A 25,520-nucleotide genomic window follows, 5' to 3' on the forward strand; every position below is an offset into this window, starting at 1 on the left:
GAAGGCTCTGGCTGCTACAGTCCGAATGATAGGCATCTATCTATCTTTTACAGAAAAAGATAATATACAATAAAAAATTTATAACATTATAAAATAGAAATTCCTGAATTCTTAAGTGGCTCTCTTGTTTTGTCTGCTCTCACTGTCCTTAGCCCCTCCAAAAGCACAAGCTTTGATTAAGTTGGCAGGAAAAAAACAGATACAGATATATAAACAGCCCTTGTGACATTCTAGGATTCTTAATGTTCAGGGGAATGAACTTTGGGATTCCTTCTTTGAATACAGTGTTGAATATAGCGAATATAGTAACTTTTACTGTGCTATGCTTATAAAGTAAGTTTCATTGTAGTTTATATCACCTCCTTCTTTCAGAGAATTGTCTTTCCTGCCTCTCTAATATTACTAGCCTCTTACCACAAGATAAGAATGGAGTGATTTGTTTGGAATAAGTGGATCAGAACCACTGAACTGACTGATTACCATGAGTATCAACCATGAGAAGGCATGGTAGTTCACATAGGTAGCATGTCTAGAGAAGCTGTGTAAGACAGTTAAGGGAAAACCTGTTTAGCTCAGTTTGCCAGGTTTTTGTTATTTTAGATTTCAAAGCTGCCTCCGTCTACCTCATTAGGTGATTGCTGTAACTCCATGCATCCCACATCATCCCACACCAGTTCCATGCCTGTGTGACTTCAATTGCACATTATTTACTTATGTTAGGGAATAGCCAGCTCTATGTGCTTTGAGATGGATAAAGTATCCACTACTTATACGTGCTATCAAAACTTAAAGGAAATAATTAGGTGCTGAATCTTAATAGCATACAATCAACATAGATGTTATGATGAACAGAAATTGACAGGTTTTTAGGATAGAAAAGTGATTGTTCTTTTGTTTATTATTCAATTTTTTTTAGCCAGAAGAAAAAAAAAAGAGGAAGTAGATCTTAAGATGACACCAAAAGCTGAAGAGTCCTATAATTAGTTAATGAATTATTCTTTGCTTTATATTACTAACTAGAGACAAATGAGAAACATTTTCTATTTAATGCTTCTAATCTGATGCCTGTAGCTGGTTCTGTGATACGGATTAAGGGAAAATCTCTCCTGTAAGTTTTACAATGTAAATTGACTGCAAAGAAAAAGAATGAGAGAAAGGAAACTAAATCAGATAGATTCTAAGTGACTTTTCTAATTTCCCAGGTGGTTGTTCTATTAAATATTGTTAAGAAGTTACTAGCATGATTCAATATTCCCATTGTCCGCATCAAAAAAGTGATTGGGGAAACATATGGAAGAAAAATAAATTCATCAGAGGCTACTTCCCTAGATCAGGAAGTCTCTGAACTTGTATAGCCATTCTTACATTCCTAGGTGCTCTGAACTACAAGAACGCTAGACAAGACATAACCAATGCAAGTTTACTTGAGACTGCTCAAAGATCTGAATTTAAATCAGAAATAAAAACAAATAAGTAAAACAAAATCCTGAAATAACAAAAGGGTAAGGATAGCCAAGATACATTCAGTCCCCGTTCAGTCAAAGTTTTCAAGTATAGCAAATAATAGAGAGCAGAACAAATTAAGTCTTGATCAGCCAGTCCTAAATAATCAATATGGAAAAGACTGTGGAGATAAGTACATAAATGAGCTAACACTACAAGAGCGTTATAATAAAAAACATTTCCTGACATCTGCTATTATATAAAATAGCCCATTAAAAAGCAAAAGAGAGATGTATGAATCACAATTCGAAATATGCTTGAGACAATCATTCCAAAAGAAGCCCTGTCACAAACAGGTGTTGATTGTGTCTCTACATGTTTTGTCAGGGTGGAACTGATCTCATCTGTCTTTAGATGTCCAAAAGCTTGGGCCCACGGCATGCAACATCATCTAGATTCTCCCACACTTACACAAGAGAAAAGGCAGTTCATCTCACCTATTTGAGACACCTGTTTAGGACAGGATGACCTGTCTTTTGGAGGTGGCCATCTTTTTCCTTTGAGAGCAACAAGAGCCTAAATGAGTGTCTTAGTCTTTTTCTTTTTTTTTTCCCCGAGATGAATGCCATTTCTTCATTACAGCATTTTGAGAACAGGTAAGAATTCCAAATTTTGGAAAATTATTCAGAGGAACCATATAATCCTATACTACAGCTCTCTCCGGCTTGAAAAGGCAATCTTTTCTGAACAGAAAGTAGGGGAAAATTGGAGGTCCAGGTTTGAAGTGAGGGTGCAAAATGTGTGGCTGTCCTCCTCAGTATCTGTAACCTACTTAGTCCTCTCCCAAACATGTTGAGCAGCACCAAGTTTTGAGGCAAAAAAAAATCTGGATACAGAATACCTGTCTGGTGCATGCTCAGGCCTGAAGACAGATATGAAATGAAGACTGGTGAAGATGATGTATTCAACTGTAAAGACACAGTTAAATACCTGAAATACTTCTTCACAAGAACCCCAAATTTAATGAAGGCAAACATTTGGCAGAATTTATCTTCCACTTATAAACTTAAAGGGTGTAAAATTGATTCTACTGGAAATTCATTTAGACTAGTATCCATCTCTGGCAGTCACCCATGGTATATGACCTTTAAAAGTCTAAAAACAGATCAAAGGGGAAATGCCCTTTTTCCCAGCTGTATCCTCCTGGAAAAATAAAATCTGCTGTATCAGAATAATGAGTCAGAGGTTTCATCTGTGTCATTGTTATTAATAATTTTTGATGGACTTTTCTTCCATGGTTTTGGTAATTGTTTTTAGAATTAATTTAGACTCCTGACATTCAAAATACTTTGTGGCACAAAATTCCACAATTTTAACGTGTTTGGATTGAAAAGAAAGCATCAAAGAAGTGTCCAAAATACCCAGTAACCTTCTTTGTGGAATCTTTATTGCTGAGTGTGACACACTTCTGACAAATTCTAGTAAAAATCCCAAGACAACCCACTGAAAGTTAACAGAATTGTGTTGTTGTGAAGCATGTTTGTTATTGTAGTTCATGAGTTAAAGCATCCAATGAGAAGAGGAGCTTTTCTTCAGTTGTTCACAAGTCTAATTTGATTTGTAAGACAATGACCAAATTTCTATAAATAATGCCCATATATATTTTCTAGCACCTGATGCTCCCTATACCCACTGGAAGCAAACTGTCTTCTACTTAGAGGACTATCTAACTGTGAGACGAGGGGAAGAAATCTATGGGACTATATCCATGAAACCAAATGCAAAAAATGTGGTGAGTCAGCATCACTGCTTCTAATTCTCAGCTCTATTGATGACAAACTATAATCAGCAATAAATAAAATGACTATAAATAACACAATGAGCATGATAAAGGCTCTAAATTCATGTTAATTAATAAGAGCTCTAGCCACAGCCTTAACCAAAGCTGGTGACAGCAATGGTAATGCAATGCTAATGATCCAGAACTCAGCTAGCAAACAAGCTAGCAAGGTAAGGAAGAAAGGATCCAGCTGCATCACCAAGTCAGCCATCTTCTGCAGTCAGCCTGGATCACATTTTGTGACACAGGCAGGAAAGGCTCTCTTTAAAATCAGTGGTAAATTCCCTCCTGCCAACACAGGATGATCAGGAGTAACTACTTTCACTTTGACATCTGTAGACAGATTTCCAAAAAAGCTCAATGCCCAAGAACTCTCTCTTATGGAATTATGAACTCACCAATCAAATGACACGGTTGCCAGGGCAACTAATCTGCTCCATATCTGTTTTTTGTTGCTGAAATAAGAGTCTCTATGATGACATTCACTAACACATTAGGTGCTTTTGTCGTATGCAAACAACATAGTATCAACGTTGAATGTTATGGATATGTACCAGTAAATGCATGCTGTAATAATGAGCAGTCACTAAGCGTAATGGTAATTTCAGATTATCAGGGTTCCACAGAGTGCTATCAGAGGAGCTCAGCTCAGTATTAGGGACCTAACTGCAAGAGTCAAATTTTCAAAAAAAACTTAAAAATATTTTGTTTTTCTTAAAGGTGGTTGCTGGTCCATGAATATTTTTTAAAGGTATGCCTTTTCAAAATCTGTCCCCCGTGACTGTCAGAATGCAACTTGCAGGACCTAACTGAAGATATAAGAAAAGCAGTGAAACAGCCCCCAGTGGACTAAATATGCCTCTTGTAGAATTGGTTGAAAATTTTCTGTGGAAAAATTCAATTTACAATTACATCAAATTTTGTTTTAAAAAAATTGACTTTCTACAGAAAATATTAATGTTTTATTTAAGACTAAAGCTAAAATATGATGCATACCACACTATAATGACTGGTGAGAGCTGTAGTTCCACTTCCTCAATTTCTCTGCTATGGTTCAATCCCTTCCCCTCACCAAATATGTCAGTGATTTAGCACTTCTTTTACCTTCCGAGGAGACTATGAGATACGGTCTGATGGAAGACCTGTGCCTGTAGAGGAGAGCAAGACATGAGAAGTATGACTTCTGGGAAAACAGTGGCATCATTTTCTGCCAAAAAACTTGAGCAAAACCCCTTCATTTTCTAACACAATATGCAACCAGCAAAATAACTTAGTAACAATCCACTCATGCAGATGTCACGACTGTAGGAAACTTCCATTCCTTGGCTGCAGCAAATCTTAATGTTGCATTACCTTTCTCTTTTGTGTCTATTTTCCTTTTCTGTACCAAAAATGTCATATTAGATACTAGAATGTTTACTCTGATGGAAAGTGGTAGCCTGATCTCTCTTGCAGGTTATATGGAGGGCTGGGATCCCATTGTGAATGTACAGTATACAGAACCATAGCTTTTGTCAAACATATAGGCAAAATAAGCAACAGTCTTGAGTATTCTGGTTTTCATAGTAGTGGTGATACAAGGGAAGAAATAAACACAAAACAGACATGACAGTAGAGGAGAAGAATCTGTTTCCCACCTTAATGCTGGCCTTGGGGAGTGGATCATTTTCTTTCAGGCTGAATGTATTATTACCCTTTTCTTTGAGGGGAAGAGAAAGAATGTACTTCAAATTGGCTTGCTTAGCACTAAGCACCTGAGAGCAGATTTAGGTGCTTATATAAATGTGTTCCTAATGGTTATCACAAGACTGACCACCTTTCAGTTCTCTTGGTTTCAAAATGATTTCCGAGTGCTTTGTTCTTCTGAACCACAAACCCATTTAAAAGCCTGTACAGAAACAGCGTCATTCTGTAGGGCTATGTTGTGTCTCTCTCCGAACAACATGTGAATATAAGATAAAAAACAACTGAATGAGGGCTTGTTTACAGTTGGAAATTTACCAGAATATCTGTTCTGGAGCAACTCTTAGTGTGAATGATCTATGCCCTAGACTGAGTGTCTCAATGGGGCAAACCCTTAAAGATTTATTCAAGGATACTTACGTTAGCATAGGATTGCAGGAGCTTCCTGGTTGTAGCCAGGCCACTAAAGCAAGCTTGAGAAGAATACACAAAGATGCCATAAACATAGATTATGAGAGGAATGCTATTACCCTTCCTACATCCTGCTTCTTCAGTGTTAGCAACATTTAAAAATAAAAGAAATTTAAAAACACAGTAGTCATCTCCTGAGTCTGCAAGTTTCTTCAGCCTGAGCAATCATAACTGAATTCATACACCCAGCTACTTACAGTCTTACTTACATGTTACATTTAAATCTCATTACAGCGTGACCTGGATTTCACAGTAGACTTGGATTTTAAAGGACAGCTATGTGAAACATCAGTATCTAATGACTACAAAATGCGCTAGCAAGAAACCTTTCAGAGAGATGGAAAGGAGCATGGCATCAAGTCTTGAACTGCTGAACTTCAAACTAGGAATAACCATTTGCAAGACTATCATATTAGATACTAGAATGTTTACTCTGATGGAAAGTGGTAACTTGATCCCTCTTGCAGGTAGTACAGAGGGCTGGGTTCCCTTTGTGGATGTACAGTATACGGAACCATAGCTTTTGTCAAACATATAGGCAAAATAAGCAGCAGTCTTGAGAATTCTGGTTAGGATGGCAGAAGATGTGTATACAAATTGTACTACTTCCTGTGAATTTCTGGTTCTTCCAAGCTTTGCATGTTACAGGTGATTAGGGCAGTTTCCTTACTATAGAAGACCACTACAACACATTGCCATGGTAGTATTATGGAACATATATTTAATATAAATATACTCTATATATATGTGTATATATATATATTGTACACGAGAAAAATTTTGTTGCTTCATAATAGGAATTAGTTTTGTGATTATTTACTTCTTATTATACAGTTATGGAAAAATAATGCTGTTATTTCTGGAACTACTTTAGGCACTGGCATGGTCCAGCTATCATTCACTGTCTAAAATTATAGCTATGCAAAGTATAAGTAAGAGCTGCAAGTTAATAGAAAGATGAAAAGCTATTTTTTAGAATATCATTTGGAAAATATGGATCATTAATTTTAAAATTTACCTTCACGAGTGGATGTCTGCCAGAGCTTTAAAGAATATTAGCTTTTTATCCTTGAAAATATTTTGTGGTAGGTTTTTATAGCTGGATTTTGCATTGCATGAGACCCTCTGAAATCAGAGACTTGATATTTAAATGTGATGAATGCAAAGTCTCTAAAATGGTGAGTAATTCATGATTCTTGGCCATGCCGTATTTCAGTTCTCCTTTCCACAAGATTCTTAATACAAAATTGGTGTTTACTTTTGTTGATGTTTTAGATAAGTCAATTTAAATTGCAAATACTAGTCTTAAGAGTACAGTGGTTCCTCTTTGTTGGAACAAGGTAATGTCTTTAAAAAAATGTCTGTAGCTTCTGATACTACTAAAATGTCTGTAGCGCCCCCATTCTCTTAAACTCATTGTTTTTCTCTCAATATCTTCTGCTTAGAGTTAAAATACTGTTTATAATACTTGATATGTATGTATGAAGTTTTTTTACTATATGACAGTTGACCATTTAATCACATGTAATTCATCAAAAACTGCATCACTGGCCTTATCCATACATCTTCCAGTTTCCATGGCATTAGTCACTAAGTCATGTTCTCATCATGTATTGGATGAGATTGACTAACTTTTTGCCTAAAAAGTCTTTGTAATTACCTGAAAATAAAGCAGACTAGAAGATGTGAGGAGCTAAAAATGCTGCTCATTAGTAAGCTTTTTGTAGGTTCTTGTTTTGTCAGTATAAGATTATCAGCTTTTCACTTTCTAGAAAACTATGTTGCTGTTCCCTTCATTAGAAAACTGTACAGTACCTCCATTTTCTTACAGTCTGAAGATTATGGTCTAGGTATCCTAGTACATGGTATCTATCTATGTAGAATGAAATTAAACCACAATTCAGCAGCAAAGTATACTGTTTGCAGCATAGTTCATTACAGGTCTTTTAAAGCATTTTTCTTTCATTTGCTTGGGATGGGGCTAAACATATTTCCTAATAAAATGACTAGGATCTTATCCTTCAAATACTATTGTCAGTTTCAAGGGATCACTCAAAATTAGATCGGCTGCTTTCTGAGCAGTAGATTGGACCAGAAAACATCCAGAAGTCCCTTTCCACCATTTCTGTGATTCTAGGACTTCAAGGTAAGGAATTCTACTGGATTTTTTTCTCTGACCCCTCCATTTCTTTAAAGATGCCCTAAACTTTAAAACAATGCTTGTTTTTATCTTCTCTTTTGTCAGTAATCACGGAGGTGACTACCACTGAAAGAGGAAAGATTCTTGTTTTGCTTGTTTAACTTATACCCTGACAGCACTTCAAGACATTCACTTCTCTTGCCAACTGCATGAATCTTCAGCATAGCAATAGAGAAAGGCCGGGGGGTGGAGGGGAAGCTTGTTTAGAAAACAAAAAAGGACAAACTATGAAGAAAAAGGAGACATTACAAGGGTCTGCCTGCCTCCATTGTGAATGTGCTATTTTTGTATGACAGAAACTATCAGATGAGGAATGACAAAAAAAACGTGACCAGAACAGATTATCTACCAGTTTCTAAGAGATCTTTCTGCATCATCTTTCAGTTATTGACAGTGGAATGTATGTCTCTATTCAGCAGTTGTCGCCATGGCTTGTTGCTGCAAGTGCCCATTCACTCCAGTGTTGCAAGATTAGGTCCCTGTCAATATCATTAATGGCACAGTTCTGAGATGATGACCAGACTTCAATCACATTCAGCTCTGGGAAAGTGGCTTCTGCTTTTCTTCACTTCACATCATAAGCATATCACAGTTTTCAGTTCCATCCATTCCATAAGGAATAGAGAGTGTCTGCTGCAGTGCTGAGTATTTTCACATCACAGTGATCAAAAGGAAAACTGAGGCTTGCAAGGCCCTTGTAGGTGGTATCTACCACAAAGACTCTGAAAGCATCAATGAGTTGAGCATACATAGGATTTGTTAGGTCAGCATTAGTGGTATTTCCTTTTTTATTAGAGAGTTATAGTATACATGAAACATTTCAGCATTCTTACATGTTAAAGAAAGCCAAAGAAATAACCAAAAACACTACTTTGGGTAGGATGGAGAGTAAGAACAAATGATGCAAGCAGGCACTAGTCCCTCCACTTAGTGCATGGTGGAAGCTGCTCAGAGACTAGGGAGACAAAAGCAATACCAGAGTCCCTAAATGACAGAATGAAAACACACACACACAGGGAGCTTGAGGGCCAGGTGCAACCAGCTGATAGGTTTTCCTCAGCAACCCAGCAAGCCTTGGTAACTCCCACAGGGGCTGAGTCTAACCTTCTCAAGGCCTGAATAAGGTGGTCTATCACAGACTCCAGGGCTGAACCCAGGTCACTGATATTCAAAATTTTCCCTCAAAATACGAAATGACTGTTCATCTCTGAAACACCCATAAGTTAAAAGCTTTCATTTTTCTTACCATAGATAGGAAAATAAGAATCAAGAACTGAGGACAGAGCACGAGAAAGGAATGGGACCACAATATTTATGCAAAAGATCACCCTAGATAAGTAACAAATATAGGAATGGAGAAAAGAGGATCAGATTACTTCTGCCTTGGCTCTAATCTTAAGGCAGATGCTTCCACAATTAGATCTGAGGACTATTATAACTCTTCTCAGTGACTGTCTTGTCACTTCAAACACAAAGGCACAAAGGGAGCTAGATACCGGGCATTTCTCTAAAAGGCAGAATTGCACACTTACAGCGCTTATAGGATTAGGGAGATAGTTGGTGTGATGTCCTGATTCCATATTAAGAGGACCACTCAATGCTTTCATGGGTACATGGAGTCTCTGCAGAACTGTATACTGTAACTTCATTCTCACATGCACTTCCCATTCCCAGCTCCAACTAGTCCTTGCCAGATGTTCTTAGAGAGGAGTTTCATAGCTGTTTTTCACAGTGTTTGTTCTGGGGACCTTCCTATAGGCAGAACTAGGCATTTAGAGCCCTTTTATACTTTCCTCTCTTCTGTACAACCCTTCATTGCATCTCAACATTTCAGCTGAGTTACACCACCTATCTATCTGCAATTTGTCCCCTTATTTTGTTCTGTAACAGGGTGCAGGTGTATGTTGCTGCTGTTACATGGTGCTTAAAAAAATGTATCAAAGGGTTTTGCAAATAACGTAACTTCAGGCATCACTAATTAAAGTGAACTTCAGGTTCTCTTGCCATGGAGGCAAGAGTTAAGGCATGGAGGACAAACTTAATGAGTAATTTTCAGATTGGCATACAATGTGTAGGTTTATGCCAGTGTGTGCACTTTCCTAATTTTCACATATAACAGAGCCAGGTGATTTCTTTTTCAGTAGGCATTAAGCATTCAAAGTCTAGTTTCCATTAGAAAAGTGGAAGGTTTTTAGTCTTTTTGAAACATTTCCTTTCAACATTTCTCAGATATCAACTCAGATTTTAACACAAGACAAAGCATATAGGCAGGTGGGAGGAAGACAAAGCTTTTAGACTACTTCCAAACTTCCTAAAATTTGAGGATGAGTTTACAGCATTTATAAATTATTAAAAAGCAGCTAAATAAACAAACCACAAGTTTTAGATCTGGTCTAACAATATTTTTGAATCACTTCATTTTAAAAAGAAAAAAATTGTTTGTCACATATTGCTTTAGAGTAAAGAAGTTGTGAATGTCAGCTAGAGATTCCCCAGAATATTTGTATTTCTTCAGAGCATGGTGATTGAGAACAGTCAGGGCATTAACATGTCTGCAGGGAACATGATTTTTGCCTGGGGATAGCTTCTGCTTCTGAGGATAGACACAAAAATGAGATTAAAATGTGAGCAATAAACATCTGAGATGGAGAAAGAGGCAGATTACTGTTCACAGGTGGCTGCTAAAGCAGAGCACCAATCCTTCAGACATAAAGTCTTCAGGATGTGTGCAGTGAATGGTGAAAATTATTCTGGGGGTCAGATATTGCTGAAGGGAAAGGAAAAGGCTCTTAATGACCTCAAAAATGTTACACTCATCTCCAGTGTTCTATTTCATTTTTCACTCCAAACTCTACATGTACCTATGTAGTTTCCCTGACTCCTTTCCCTTCCCCGTTTCCTCACTGTAGTATGTTTGATATTTTTCTCATGTTTCAGTGGAAACAAATTTTGGAGTTATATGATGACGCGAACAATACGAAGAAGATAGATAGCATTGTTTTGAGAAAGCTTGGAGGAGGAACCTGGGATGTGAGTGTGAGGCAGAAAAAAAAGTTAGCTTTGAGATGACAAATAGAACCAAACAGCACAGTCTTACTTCCTTGCAGAATATACAGGTTTGGGATACAATCCAAGCCATGACTCTGTATCATCAAACATGGTCTTTCAAAGAGCACAGCAGTCAGCAAAATCAAGCCGGAGTTGACCCGTCAGTCCTCACATGGAAAACAAACCATTGTCTTCTCAGTTCAGTTGTGTGTTTTCATATCTAGCCCTTTCCATTTACACAAATGCAATTCCAGTACAAGACCACTTTGGAACCAAAAGTGGACCCCTGGATTAAGATCACTATGGAATTTTATCATGAACCATTCCTGCAGAAATATGAAATGGCAGTCCAGAAAAAGGCATATGTAATCCATTAGATTAACAATAATTTACCATGCTGATCAGTTAGCAGAAATACTGTATCATCAAACACTGGCACATTTTTCACATTCATTGGCATGACAAATAAGTGTCATTAGTTAATGAGGCCTTATTAAAGCAAACTATTATTTACTTCCATAATTGACTGATTATCCTATGATTGCTGTCATCGCCACTGCCACAGCATCTCAATTAGAACAAGTAACTCACTATTTCACTTGCTTTCTTTTAGGATGATTGTAGGCAGGCAAGCAACATATGTGTTTTGTGAAGCTGAAACAGCAACACATGACAGAGAGCATCTGTATACCAAGGAGACAACAGATCATGCTCATATGATGACAGCAAATTTTGGGTTATGAATTGAGGATATGGCAGTAGCAAAACTCACAATTGGGAGTATCCTTTACCAGTAAAGATGGAGAGCCACCTGAATAAAGAACTTCTGGAAATATTCAATATTTCACCCACTAGTTAAATTGGTTTGACATCTCCCACTAATAAGTACAGCAGAGACACAAAGCATAATACTTTCTAGGAGAATATACCTTTTGAGCTCTATTGCTAAGTGATACTGTTGTTAAGCACAGGGACATCTTCTGCTCTCCATCTGAATGAGTGCCTAGACACTTCCAAGATAATGTTTCTGGATTCAAATGCAAAATTCAGTTCTGCTTGCCAAAAGACTGATAGTGTGTTATGTTCTTCCTTTCCCTGTTCATTTAACATTACTGATTCAATATGCTGTTTATCCCTATTTCCTCATCTCTGGATGTTTCTAGCCTGTAATGCTGTGATGCACAAAAGAAGGGAATCCACTTATACATGAAAACAAAAACCTAATCAAACTTTTCTCTTAAGCTGTCATCATCTCTTACTTGCCAGTGTGGCCTGTGTTCTCTTTATTAGGGTAAAAATTCACAAATATGATCATGTGACGTAATTGCCTGCAATAGTAAGGATAAATCTAGTCAGGCAAGAGAACTTGCTAGTCCCATGGGTCTTTGAACAGAGTTAGAATTTCAGGATCCAGAAAGTACCACTGCGCTCTTCCAGTCCCAGCTCCTGCATTACAAACACCATCAAATTTCCTTAAATGAACTCATGCCTAAATCAGAGCAAGTCCTGTTAAATTCCAACATTACACGAATGGTTCTGATGAACTTTTCTGTCAAAATTGTGTGCATATTTCTGTAAAACTTGTTCAGCTTCATTTTGTAGATGTGCCTTTGTCTAACTGATCATTGCAGGGATCAATTCATTCCCTACTCTTTCTTTGATAAGCTAAGCTAAATAGCTTTAGCTGTTGAGCTATTTAAGCCTATGGCTATGAACCTTTACAGCACCAGTTGATTCACTCAACTGACATAGCAGTTTGTCTAAAACAAAGGAAACCCTCTGGTACCTTTTGTGTTGAGATAAAGTCAGCTTTCTGTGCAACAGCTGTGGTCAGTCACACCCTACATTCTTCCCTGAGCTTCATGGGCACATCACCCTTGTCCATTTCCCCTGAGCCTTCTTCCATTGTAGGGGTTTATTGGTCAGTCACAGTCACAGAAATGTTGACTGGAAGGGACCCTTGGAAGTCTCTAGTCCAATTTACCACTCCAAGCAGAACTTTCCCCAAAACTACCTCAGGTCATGGTGTCACTTTGTGTAGCCCCATCATGAAAACTTTCAAGGATGGAGATTTCATAGGTTATCAGCTGATCTGATAAAACACATTTCCTTTCCTGACAGACCATGTCTTGCTTGATTACAGTTACTAATAATTGCATCTACACAGCTACATTGTCTCTACAGCAATGACAAAAAGTCATTGTAGCATCTGTTCTACACGGCCCTAATTATTGTGTCAATGGGGAACAAACAATAAGCACTAATAAATCTGCGGTATTTGTTCTCCATTTGTTTTGATGTGAGCAGCACTTGACCTCCCTACAGCAAATCCTACATGAGGTGTGGATATGACAAAAGAAAGAGCTTCATCCTTCCTATCTGAGTTTAGTAATCCCTTGTTTTGCCTCCCTCTGGGGCCTTTAATGGAACCGATGCACTTCACCAATGTGGAAGGTGACATTACAGTGCCTATAGCATACACATGAAAAGTTTAACTCGGTATCACTGACCTCTCTTTCTCTGCTAGCAGATGTGATTTAATGCAGATCGGTTTCTCTATTAACATAATGCATAAAGAAGTCCTGTCACTGAGAAGCTGCATTAATGATTTATGTCTTGCATCACAATACATATGCATAAGATACAGGGTTGCTATGACAACTGATGAACATTAATAGCTTGGATTCAAAAGACCTTGACCAAAACTCGTTTGCACCTACTGCAGTCATGTGCATCTGTAAAGACTAGAAGCAAAGCCATGCAGAATCAGAGCAGTGTACTCACACTCACATGGGAACTGCACTGAGCTTTGCAGCTTTGTGTGCTCTACCTCTAAGCTACTACAAGTGGTAGTTTTGAGGCTTTTCAGTCCTTGGCAGAGGTACCAAAACTGGTCTTTGGCTGCAGCAATATTGAGCTCAGTGGCCCAAAAATCTCCTGAGAAGCAGGATATATTAGTTCATAGCTCCATTTAGTTGTATCTGAAGATGAAATCAGAAGACAGATGAGCCAATTAAACAGCTTCCTCTTACTGAAAATGGCCTGTCCATGCCTCTAGGCTTCTTCTTTTACCACAACCGTTATCTTAGCTGTGTGTTCCCACCTGTGCCATCCCGCTAGCTCTGGTATTTGTCAGACTACTGTGCTAGTTCGGCTCACTAATGCAGCAGAAAACTCCCCCTATTTTTTTCTTTGTTCCTGAGTTTCTGCAAAGGTATTAATTTAAACTGGTGTATGACCTGGCCTAATGGCAGTGCTTTAATAAATGCTAGAGCCAGTACAAGGCAAAACACAGGAGTAAAGACTAGCAGGGAAGGCGGGCCTCCAATCAACCCTGTAACCTCCTCCCTTGAAATAGATATCATCCGAGCTTTATTAACTACTTCACAGCTATATGGGTACAGCAACATTCATACTGCCTATTCATAGACTTGATGTGCTATGCCAGGATCTGGGTTGGCAAAGAAAGATTTTTGTTATGCTTTTTACCACTTCAGGGGCATTGAAGCCGTGATGTAGCAGGTGGACTGCGATTTTCCAGAGTAGATAATGCCCAGCATTTAAAGTGATCATTTAGAAGACAATAAAAGAAGATTAAGCTAGAGTCTGTGGCAAAAGATCTGAGACCAGAGTGACAAAGTTTTGCAAAAGACCTGTACTCTGTAAACTCAGAAAAAGAATTCAAATCACACATGACTGGGAAGGTAAAATGTAGAAACCAAGGACACAACACAGTATGTCATAGACGGATATGCCTGAGCAGGCAAACCGCAGCAGCCACCTGTAATACTCAAGTCTGCATAACATGCTATTTGAATGTATCAGAGGTCTACCGGCCTTCCCACTCCCTTCCTGTTCAGCCTGTGAAAATCAGTCATTTCCAGGGAGAAAGCCACTCTGAACTCTGGTTCTTCTGGGAGTGGGAAAAGCCTTGCCATGATTGCTGTGCTCAACAGGAGTATGTTGCAGAGAAGGTACAGGAAGGAGACGCTGATCACTGCAAAAGCTAAACACTGGTTTTCAGCACAGCACAGCAGCTGAGAAGTTTGAACCACCTCCAACCCTTGCAGACTTTAGGTCTAAACCAAAGTTATCTATCTTGATTTTTGATCAAGGTCCATACGAGACTTTGTATGCATTTGAAAAATGCACTTTGTTAAAGTGTTAAATCATGTATGTCAAGTCACTAACAGAAGAAAACAACTTTCTTTAGCTAAAATGTTCTGTAGCATTGCAGACACTTATACTCAAAGATTTCTGTATCAGCATTTCAGTGGCTTCTAAATGAAGACGTTTCTGTGCTCTTAGAGCATAGCAGGAGTAAGTGTAAAGAGCACAAGACACCTGTGGTTCTGCATTCCCCTTCTTACTAGCTTTTGATTCATTTCAGTTCCAGTACAAAGACCTTACCTGCATCTCCAGAATAACTCAGTGTAACCCAAAGGAGGAGAGTTCAGCTATTCATGAGCTCTGGGTTTCATGGTGCATGACCTTAGCTTAGCTGAATAGCTTTTTTCTTTTTTGAGCTGTGAGCAATCTACAGCCAATGCAAGAGAAGGAAAGGAAAAATAAAACTACATAGCTATTGAGTTAGTAATAGCTTTCTGATGGATTTGAGAAAAATATTGAGAGAAGGTATGAAATCTTGGTGAACAGTCAGAAGGCAGCAATCCAGCAAGATGGAGGAACAGTTAATTCAAAGGAACACTGGAGGCTTTGCAGCTGGCTGATGACCACCTGGCCAGTAGACACTGGTCTTAAGCAGAACCTAGTAGCATGGTAGTCATACCTATCTTCTATGAGCATTAATGTATAAATAATTATTGTCTGTTAAGGTGTGCAGACAGATGCCTACAGTTTACCTAACCAAGCAGACCATGAGAAACCAGTGCACATGGCACCAGAAATTACTGAATGCAACAATTAAAGAGTGAGAGACTGACAAAAGTTGCAGATACCACTGTGAGGGATACCTGGATTTCCCATGTGGTTAAGTGGGAGTTATGTGTGAGATGGCTGAACTTCACAGATAATTGGAGGGGAGTATTGAGGAGTGGAATCTTGCAAGGCCAGCAGCACCTAGGTAACCATATCAGTAATACAAGATAAAGCTGAGACGATCTAGGAAATGGTATCAGAAATATCAAATGTGGGTAGTGATGTAGCAAAACTGAGACTAACAAGCAAAAAGTAACTAGGGAAAAGTTGTTTATTGGGAGGCAATGGAGTTAGAGAAAGGGAGGGGTGAGGGAAGAACAAGCATGGAAAAATCTAAAGAAGGTGGGATAAAAGGGGCCAGTCGTGCAAGCAAGCTGCTGGTCAGAATGCTTATCTGACTCAGCCCTGAACCTGGTAACGGCAGAGTATCCTAGCTTCTTATTAAATTCCAACTATTTCCTGCATGATCCTGGGGAGAGAGGGACAGCAAGAGAGAGAGAGAGAGAGAGAGAGAGAGAGAGGGAGAGGGTACTGCAAGTTATAGGAGCTGTGTATGGGTGTGGTTTACTAGTGAACTTCAATCGTGTAGCTATGTATAATTTGCTAGTGAACTTGATGCTGGACTAGCTGCTGAGTAGGAGACCCACATCTGGAAAAACCTAAAGTCTGAGCCAACAACTGGTAAGAGGCCCAGGGTCTAGGCATGGATATGAGGTAGAGTTAAAACCTGTGGCAATGTTCAAGGGATCCATTAATGTGGTGTGCTTGCAAATCTAGTGAGTAAGGATGCCTGTATATGTTTTCACCAGTGAACTTCAATCCTGATCAGCTGGAAAGGAAGTACAGGATTGAGCTCTCTGTGTTCATGTTTACACAAGTGCTGTTGGGGGCTGGCAACAAAAGCACTGCTCTCTGTATTAATCTGTGTGGCTGACTACGTTAGCGTAGTGTGTGTATCTGCATCTTTGGAAAATGTTCTCAGCCTCACTTTTGGCTGGACCAGGAAAAAATGAACAGCAGTAGTCACATTTATCAGATTGAAATGGGAGAAATCTCATGGGTCTTAGACTGCAGCAGATTTGGCTATAGTGGACCAGGAAAGAGACATCCCTGGGGTTTTGAAATCCAAAGGATTCAGCTAATCCTTAACATTGTCTACTCTCAAGTTGTGTATATCTTGCTAGCAGGGTCTCTGGGTACACTAAAAGATGTTCAGATAAAAGTGATACTGTAGAAAAAGGGTCACATGAGAAAATTCACCTCACCAGTAAATTCTGATATCCTCCAAAATCACCATGAACTTCAGGGAGTAAAAAATTAAGGACCTGAATTTGGAGTTGTATGGGGCTAAAGTCAGTGGTAGTAAGGTTGGAATTAAGTTCTAGGTATTAATGGCGTATAAAACACACTACTTCAGGGGAGCAGAACATTTGCAGTCAATTACCAGAGCCAATATTTAAATTTATGACAATTCTTCGCTGACTGAAATTGGGATAAAGAGTTGTTTGTCTTGCTGTTTAAATCAGTGGTTTGCATTAGTTCAGGTACAACCAATGTATGGTGACTTTCGCTCCACATACAGTAATGGACTTCAAGAAGCAACCCTAGGTAGCCAACAGAAAGCCTACTCCTATTCAGAAATGAATGTTCTTTTTTTTGTTTGTTTTGGGGGGTTAAGTAATTCACTGAAAGCAAGGGGAGAGTTTTTCATTTGCTTGGGCAGACTCTCAGAAATTAGTAGAAAACAAAAAAAAATGCATTAGGTCATCCTGGGCTACTTGGTCCATCCTTCATTGCTTAATAGGAAGGAAATCCTGGTTTTTCCACTTGATAGGGAAAGAGGTCACAGCTAGATCCCAGCACATCAGGAGGAGAAGGACATTTGAGTGCTGGCAGGGAACAGGAATTACTGTAGGGGAAGGTCTGCAAACTCCTGTTCTTTGGCACTAGATAAATACCTTTGATCAGACAGAAATTCCAAGAGCGCACTGAATTACTGTGGAAGTTTTTATTCCAAAATAAATTAAGAGAATTACTTAATGAACTTGTGTCTAACTTCAGTCTCTTTAGTTTCAAATTGATTCATTACTAAATGTAAATTTTCAGAAACATTTAGAAAATGGTTTGAAAATATAATGTATCTGTAACATTTTTATATAAAACATCTACAGTGTTTTCCTTCTGATATTTTAATGAAATAAAACTACAGCACACATTCCATTTTTCCAACAAGCTCACCATCATGCATAATCATTCCTGAATGCTTGCCACAATGGCTGGATGCAGAAAAGACAAATGCCAACAGGGATGATTGTTGACCATATGCTCGCTGTATAAACCACTATCAAGTTGCTCAATTTCATTTATTCTACAAAGGTTTCCAAAAGTAATTATGAGATGTAGGTTTCTTATGATGGAGAGTGGGACAGGATTTTCTAAAGCAAGTCTCTTATCAAAAGGGTTTGATTTCTCAAGCATTGTATCCCAGTGCTAGCATACACTTAAACCAAAGGAAAATGCTGCACAGCAGATGCTTTTGAAAAATCAGTAACATAGTTAGGTGCATGAAAAGGAACTTGTTCTTAATATTGCAAAAATAAGCAATATACCATTGGATTTTGGTGAGATTTGTGCTTTATACTCCTCAAATGCTGGAATGTTTCTCAAAATCTTCCTCAGAAGAGGAGCTTCTATTTCTGAAATTCTGCCTCAGCAACATCTAGCATGAAACCTTCTGTGACAGACTTTTGGAGATCACTAGCTGCTCGGTCAGCTATAAAATGTTTTGTACTACAGCCATCTGTGCCAGCAAAACACGCTTCCTATCTAGGGCCACACCAGTACTAATGAAAGTGAACTAACTTGAATGTTCAAGTTGTCCTCAGGTTGCTCTGGGACCTCAAAGGGAGAACATGCAGAGTGCAAAGTAAACCACTGACAAGCAGAAGTATCTGAGCAAGCTCTGAAATCCAAAGCAATACAGCCATGTCAAATATCATGAAAAGCCCAGGCTGATTTTCTCTGAGTGACATGCTAACTAGCCAGAGTATAGCAGTGCACTACCTTGACTACTGTTTCTGGAAACTAAGCTGAGATCTCTGCATTGCACTACCTCACACTATGGAAACATACCAGGTTTTTTGGTGATAGCTTAGGCAAGACTCTATGGTACCTCACCAACCTGCCTGACATACCTGATCCTGCACATCCAAATGCAAGGCAGGGTTTTTCATCAAGGACCGATGTGCAGTGTGAATCAGTTAATGCTACTTATGAGAATCTTCAGAGTTCTTCAATCCCTTTTTCATGTATATTTCATACTAAATTTTAAAACATATTCTTATACTCAGCAGTTGTTGGTGTGTTACTTTTAAACAACCAATCACCTGCCAATTTGAATTAAAAAAAACTCTAGCAAAGGTCAGCACAAAATCAGGATGTAAAGAATCTGATCCAGCACTGAAGTCAAAGAAGTATTCAGAACATAAGTCATCCAAGCCAGTGAGAATTTATTTCACATTCTCAGTGGTTTTCTTCCTATAAAAGTTATTTCTTCTTACTAATACTGCAGCAGCTTCTATGAGCCTGATCACAAAGCAGGACTCAGTGATGCTAGGTGTCAAACAGAATAAAAAAGACCGTCACTGCCCCAAATACACTGTCAACTAACTAAAGACAATCTTTGCAAAAGTGAAGATCAGAGTATACAAAAATTTTAAGATTTACTTACACCTATATTCAGAACACAGCAAAAGTGATACTTGAGGGATAAGAAAAATCTGATGATGTACTGCAGCGTGGTATAAATGTACAACTTTTTTCTAAACACACCACATCCTTTTATGGCCTAGTACAGCAAGACTTTTTATTTGTATCAGGTTGAAGTTGAATGGTTTTCTCCTTCACTTTAACTTCGTGTTCCTTTAAAATCCTGAGGGAAAGAAACAGAAAGTAATTAGAGAAAAAGTCAATAATACCCATAAGAGATCAAAACAAAAACATCTCCTCCACACACATAAAATAGTCCAGAGATTAACAGAAAATGACAGAATTTTGTGATCTAATAAACAAGCAAAAGCAAAGCAAAATAATGGTGACTCCATCACAAAACATACTTTTTTCATTCGGTTGGAAAAATGTTGTTGGTGCTGATTATTAGCATTTATTCTATATTTCAGAGAATCAAAACAGTGACTTTCATTTGTTATTTCTGAGGCTTGAGCAAAACCCCCCCACATCTGGGTACTTTGACATTTGTCAATTCTCTGACACATTCCCCAAATTTCACCAACTGCAGTAACAATATTAAAGATCTGCCCTTTCATTACTAGTGTTTTCACCAGCGTAAGGAGTTCAGGGGAGACAGATTTATTGATATTTTTATCCTTTATCTTCATATAGTTTTGAAAAACCTCCTTCCCCTCTCTCCCAGACCCAAGGCAGACAGCTGAATTTGAGCTGTCACGAGCAAAGAAAAGAAAGAAGCACATCCAATGCTCTACTGCAAGGAGTCAGCAGCATCCACTTCCGAGTATATTTCTCAAAACCTTCCTGCAAGAACAATCAGAGCATACCAAGCCCTCCACACACAGCTTTCCTAGCATCAGTTCAGGTCATTCTCTGTCCATGTAGAGTATCACTGACTTATACGAGACTCTGTGTGGACCAGAGGGACTGCTCAGTTGGAGCAACAGGACCAGGCTATAGACCAATTTAAAAGGAACAAAAAAATTATCATCTTAAGTTCCTATAAAACTAATTTAGCAAACAGAAATCATTCTATCATCAATCACAGAAAAAAGTCAGGTACATTTACAGCTTGCAGACTTTGTTTTCTTCTTACCTAGCTAAGTGAAGCATGGACTTTTTGATATTGTGCCCAGAACATGCACTGCATTCATAGAAAATTAAATTGTAATCCTAGGATCAAACAGAAAGACTGTTTCAATCAGTTCTGCACAACTTCTCACTTTTTTTGAAAAAAAGCAACACAGATATACTGAAACATATAAATGAAGAAAAGGAAGCAGAAATAGGTCATTTTGTCCAACCGGCTATAGGAAAAATTGGGATTACATTCTGCAGTTAACAGTAAAGAGTAATAAAATAAAAGAAGAACAAGTGTACCCCCAAAACAGCAACCATATGCATTTCTCAGCAGATATTTGTTCTGTACAGTGGCTTTCTTCTGTGAAAAATTGATCTCTCAAAGGCTCAAATGCAAACATGTCTTGCAAGGTGCTGAAGTTTTGTGAACTTTCCTTGTGATAATGAGGCAATTAGTACATCACTGAGTGCTTGTCAGAGCATGTGAAAAAAATTCCTGTGACTTTTTTCTTTCTTTTTTTTTTTTTTAATCTTGGAAAGCTTCAGCAGAAATGCTTTGTATTCAACAGTCTGAAGCCAATGCTTTCCACAGCAGCCAAATGGAAAGTTAAAATTTTCAGCAAAAATAACAACAAATCAATTCTATTTCATTTTTTGTCCTTGTGACATTTTTCTGCATCTTCCACCCCCCAACCAGCCTGCACCCTTGGTTTTGTAGCCCCTGGGAACTTTGCAATTAATTATGATGGATAAAGGATTCTGCCTTGGAGACATGCACAGCAGTAGAAACGATGAAGTCCTAGCACAACAGATGCAAGAGATCACCTGCACAAAAAGCTAACCTGGCAACAGTGGTGTCAATAGGAGTTTGAGTGGGAATGACAAAAGGAGCATGTCCTCTCCAAAACAGACACCTGACCAGTTTCAAAAAATACTTTATTGGAGCTCACACTGCCTCCATGGTACTATTACATGCCCTTTTACTCATCCACAGTTCCACCATCTATTCACTTTCCACTTTCCTACATGTCTTCTTGCTATTTATAACATTAAGTTAAAATTCAAGGAAATAAGTCAGTAACTTAATCACATATGTCTGCATATTTTAATTTGTTTGCTATTAAGTGTGGTTACTGCATCTGTACTTATTTAACTACCCTCCAAAAGACATTTAAAATTCAGATTTCCTAAGGTTCCCATTAAAATGATTGCATATTTCAGTTCAGTTTTTTAGAAATATACCACACTTCCAAAATTGCAAACTTTTTTGAATTTTTTCATCATCTTCATGAAATTTCAAAGACGAAAAAAAAGTGTTGAAAATAACAGTTCCGCAAATATGGTAGCTTATTTTAGCAGCTCTAAAAATATTCCAGTATTGTCAAATGTCAATTTTGAATGTGCTGTCAGTGATTTATTCTATTTGTTTTCATGAACACCAGGATTTAACCATTTGTAGTAGTCTTCGGGTGGCCAGATAAGTACAAAACAGGAAAGAAGGGGAGAAATCAGGGAATGCTAGCTTTTGATGGGTACTTTACCGATCATTTTTTTAAAACATCAGTGCTTTGTATGATTTTTTTACAACAATGTAAGCCTACAATTGTCTTGCTATCTTTAGAAAAGATTTAAGATAAAAGTTGACCTGCTCAAATTTTTTACTATCCACACAAACAGAAGTTTGAAACTAAATTTATGCTCCCCACTTCCTTGTTCTGCTCAGGTGATCAGAACCCTAAAAGAAAACCTACTGTGGTCAGTATCTGACTACTCTGAGTCAGTCAAACAGAGAGTGATACTGGGCCTACGTCTTTCTTCCCCACATATGACAGAATTTCATTATTTGAAAACTTGCAGTGATGACACCACTGATGCTGGCATGAATCAGAATGGATTTTTCAACAAATGCCAAGTAGCAGGGCAAATGTGTTGTAAGAGGTAACAATTTAAACTCAATTGATATTAATTACTTATTTCTGTCAGTCTGGCAAAGAGCTCCTTCTCTGGAGGAGGACCCAGTCTGGAAATTCAGGGTGTCATTTCTTTGAATTGGAGAAGAAACATTAGTGTGCACAACAAGAACCTAAAGTAGCAGAAGGCAGGACACATTTAACTAATCACTCAGGAAATCCATATCTATCCAGGGAATTAGCTGTTGAACCTGGGAGACTAGTGGCAAATACTTCATTTTAAAAAGCTATATACAAATCAGAAGGCAATTAAAGAGCAGGGAGGAAAATGAATGCAGCACTGATGACTAATGGGAGCTGGGCAACCTATGTCCTGTGAGTGTAGCCATGTAGCATCACACTGAGCAGTGTATCTCCCTCATTTGCATTATCCGTGCTACAGTGGTACATCCCATGAAGCTTACGCAGTCTGCACAGACAAGGCAGACAAAGGAAGCATTGTTATCTTGTTTCATAGCTGGGGAACAGAGATACAGAAGGATTTATTGACCCATAGACGATCATTCAGGAAGTCTGTGCTGGGCCAAAATAAAACCATGCTGCCTGAATGACAGTGCAGTGCCTTTATCATAAGCCATTTTATTTGAATGATTGGCACTCGTTATGCTAACCCACTCAGGCAGGACATAGGATGTTCCTGCACTCTCCACATTACGCTCTGAATATTCTCTGTATTGTTGTGCTCATCTGAACTGCCTCTTCATCAGTGGCTTAAGCTAAAGAGAAATTTATGAAATGGAGATTTTTCTTGTAGGCTCCTCCATTAGAAAAGTCAAATGAACTGGTCTTTTCTCTTTTTTTCTCTCTCTATATCTCCATAACTTAACTATTTATTAGCAATAGAGTTTCAGATGCTTTCTATCAGGTCACTCTTGTATTGGATGTGAACATCCTTTGTCATTGCTGTTTCTCCCTGCAAAGTCAATACTGCAAAATTCTCACTACCATCATGATGTTTATTCTTACATTCATCCAACTACAGACCAGCTTCATCAGGATCTTCTTCTTCCCTCTGATGCCTTCCAGAATCACCATCCTCATCCTATTCCCCTTTTCCTGGAGTATCACACTGCAACTACCACTCTTCTCAAACGGTGAGGAATTGACAGGACTCCCTTCAGGCTGCTATGTTTCATTTTAATAAAGAACTGTGCTGCCTGCCATGCCAAACAAGCTTTGTGATGTGTGCCTTAACAATGGGAGCCCCTGCATTTCTTCCTAAATCTTACAGTACACTGACTCATTTGATTTGAGACTGAAGCAAAGCAAGAGCTACGACAGCTGGGCTGAAATGCCCTCTGAAAGAACACATTCCTCTGCTAACTATAGAAAAAAACTAGTTTAGGCAATCCCATCCTGTGTGACCTAATATACTTGAAATAGTCTACAAAAACTATTGGACTTCTGGGTTGACTGGCTGACCTGATTCTTTGTCTGTACAAACAGGTTCAGGGTCCTTTTTGCATAGTGTGGCTATGCAGACTTATATCAGCTCAGCATCTAGTCAAGTGTATTTTGGGCCACTTATGAATAATTTGTGAGATTATTCATAAAATAAGCAACTCAGCTGCATTTGCTTATAGAGACATTGTTATGTAGTTTCATAGGAAACTGCAATTTAACAAGAATTAATATTTCATTAAAATAAATGGTTATTATAACCTCAACAAGCAAACTGTTATAATTTAATTATATCTGTGCTGCTTTTCAACTAGGCAATTGTCACCAGTCATTCCTTCCCTTAGCTCCACTGAGCACAATCATTCATTCAAATGAGTCATTCAGGTCCATTCATTTGATCATTACCACTTTCCATTTGACACTGTTTTGTTTTACTTATGTAAAAGATTCTGTTTTCTTGGATATCATGTTAGAATTAATGGCCTGGTGGGGTGTGAGTTCTGCATATCATGCAGAATGATTAATCTTTGTTTTCCTAGTGCAATTTTTGAATAGAGCTAAATGACACATAAGACACCCACTCTGTCCATTTATAGTTTATGAGTCACTTGCTTTTTCAAAGAAGAATGCAGTGTTACATGTCCTAGTCCCACCTAGCTAGAAGCCTCCAGGGCCTGAAATTCACCTGCATTTCAATGCTTACAAGAAAACCAAACAGATTTCCTAAAGGAAGAACTTTTGAGGGATGAAGTTCAAGGCCAATACTGCTCTCTTATAAAAACAAAATAATGGTCACAAACCTGAATGTGGGGGTATGCTTGTACAAGACTGTGTGAATACTCAAAATGGGATTAAAAAAAAGAGTTTTGTCCCTAATCTTTCATTTATACAGATATGTCCGGCAGTAATCTTTCTTATAAACTAAGAACAGTTCAACTGCATTTCAGATTTTTTAAATATTCCTTCTAGTTACTTTCTATTCCTTTTACTTATCTTCTATTCATTGTAGCATACCTTCTAGTTACAGGAAGAGCAGTAAATCCATTTTCAAATGACAAACAAGTACGTATGAGAAATCCAGCACATGGTTTAATTCAGCTATACTCCCACCTACCTCAGTTCATTTCTCATAAACACTGGGATGACTTATTTCTAAATAAATGAATATTCTGGAGGCACTGGTGTTCGCATTATATGCATTATATAGAGAGACTCAAAATAAAAAAAAATTAATGGGCATGGTATACAGGAATGTAAACAAGTATCTTTGCTATTTGCAGTCCTTTGATGCTTAAATTATGGCCCATGTATATGCTCAGTGCTCTGGCAGATGTAGACTGCTAACTCTACTTACTTTGTCTCTCTGCTTGATGAAAAGATGCTAAAAATAAACACGCTTTCTACTCCTACTATCCTTGGAAGTAACAGATGGCCTACTGTGGTCTTAAAGGAGGTGGGAGGGAGAAAAGGTCCCCAAATTATCTCACTCTTAAGAATCAATCCAAAGAGGAAAGAGAGGGGGAAAAAAAGAGAGATAAAAAGAGAAATGAGAGAGAAAGAAGGGAAAAAGGAAGAGAAAAAGAGAGCAAGTGAGAGAAAAAGAGAGAGAGAATAAGAATGAATGCTAAATATCTTTGGCACCACTCACCTTTTTTTTTTTTATCTAGATGATTTTATATCTACTTAATATCAGCATTTA

At 38.2% G+C, this 25,520-nt stretch overlaps 2 protein-coding genes across 4 annotated transcripts in view; one reads left to right on the forward strand and one right to left on the reverse strand.

Moving 5' to 3' along the window:
* PRMT8 (protein arginine methyltransferase 8) overlaps positions 1-7,351 on the forward strand; it is an 80,654-nt gene extending 73,303 nt beyond the window's left edge. The window contains exons 9-10 of one of the 3 annotated variants that reach the window (XM_026114744.2): positions 3,114-3,232; positions 5,672-7,351. In XM_026114744.2, coding sequence (XP_025970529.1) covers positions 3,114-3,232; positions 5,672-5,755 — 203 coding nt within the window. In that variant the 3' untranslated portion in view covers positions 5,756-7,351. Of the gene's footprint in view, positions 1-3,113; positions 3,236-5,671 lie in introns of all 3 variants that reach the window. The other 2 variants (XM_026114743.2, XM_064517928.1) reach the window with 2 other exon arrangements.
* A 10,272-nt stretch (positions 7,352-17,623) lies between these two features.
* Positions 17,624-25,520, reverse strand: part of CRACR2A (calcium release activated channel regulator 2A) — a 57,620-nt gene continuing 49,723 nt past the window's right edge. Inside the window, 2 exon segments of the mRNA XM_064518398.1 lie at positions 17,624-19,554; positions 20,467-20,543. Of these exon segments, the coding sequence (XP_064374468.1) occupies positions 19,464-19,554; positions 20,467-20,543 (168 nt within the window). The 3' untranslated portion in view covers positions 17,624-19,463.

The sequence above is a fragment of the Dromaius novaehollandiae genome, chromosome 1 (assembly GCF_036370855.1).
Source record: "Dromaius novaehollandiae isolate bDroNov1 chromosome 1, bDroNov1.hap1, whole genome shotgun sequence".
In the NCBI taxonomy this organism is placed as follows: domain Eukaryota; kingdom Metazoa; phylum Chordata; class Aves; order Casuariiformes; family Dromaiidae; genus Dromaius; species Dromaius novaehollandiae.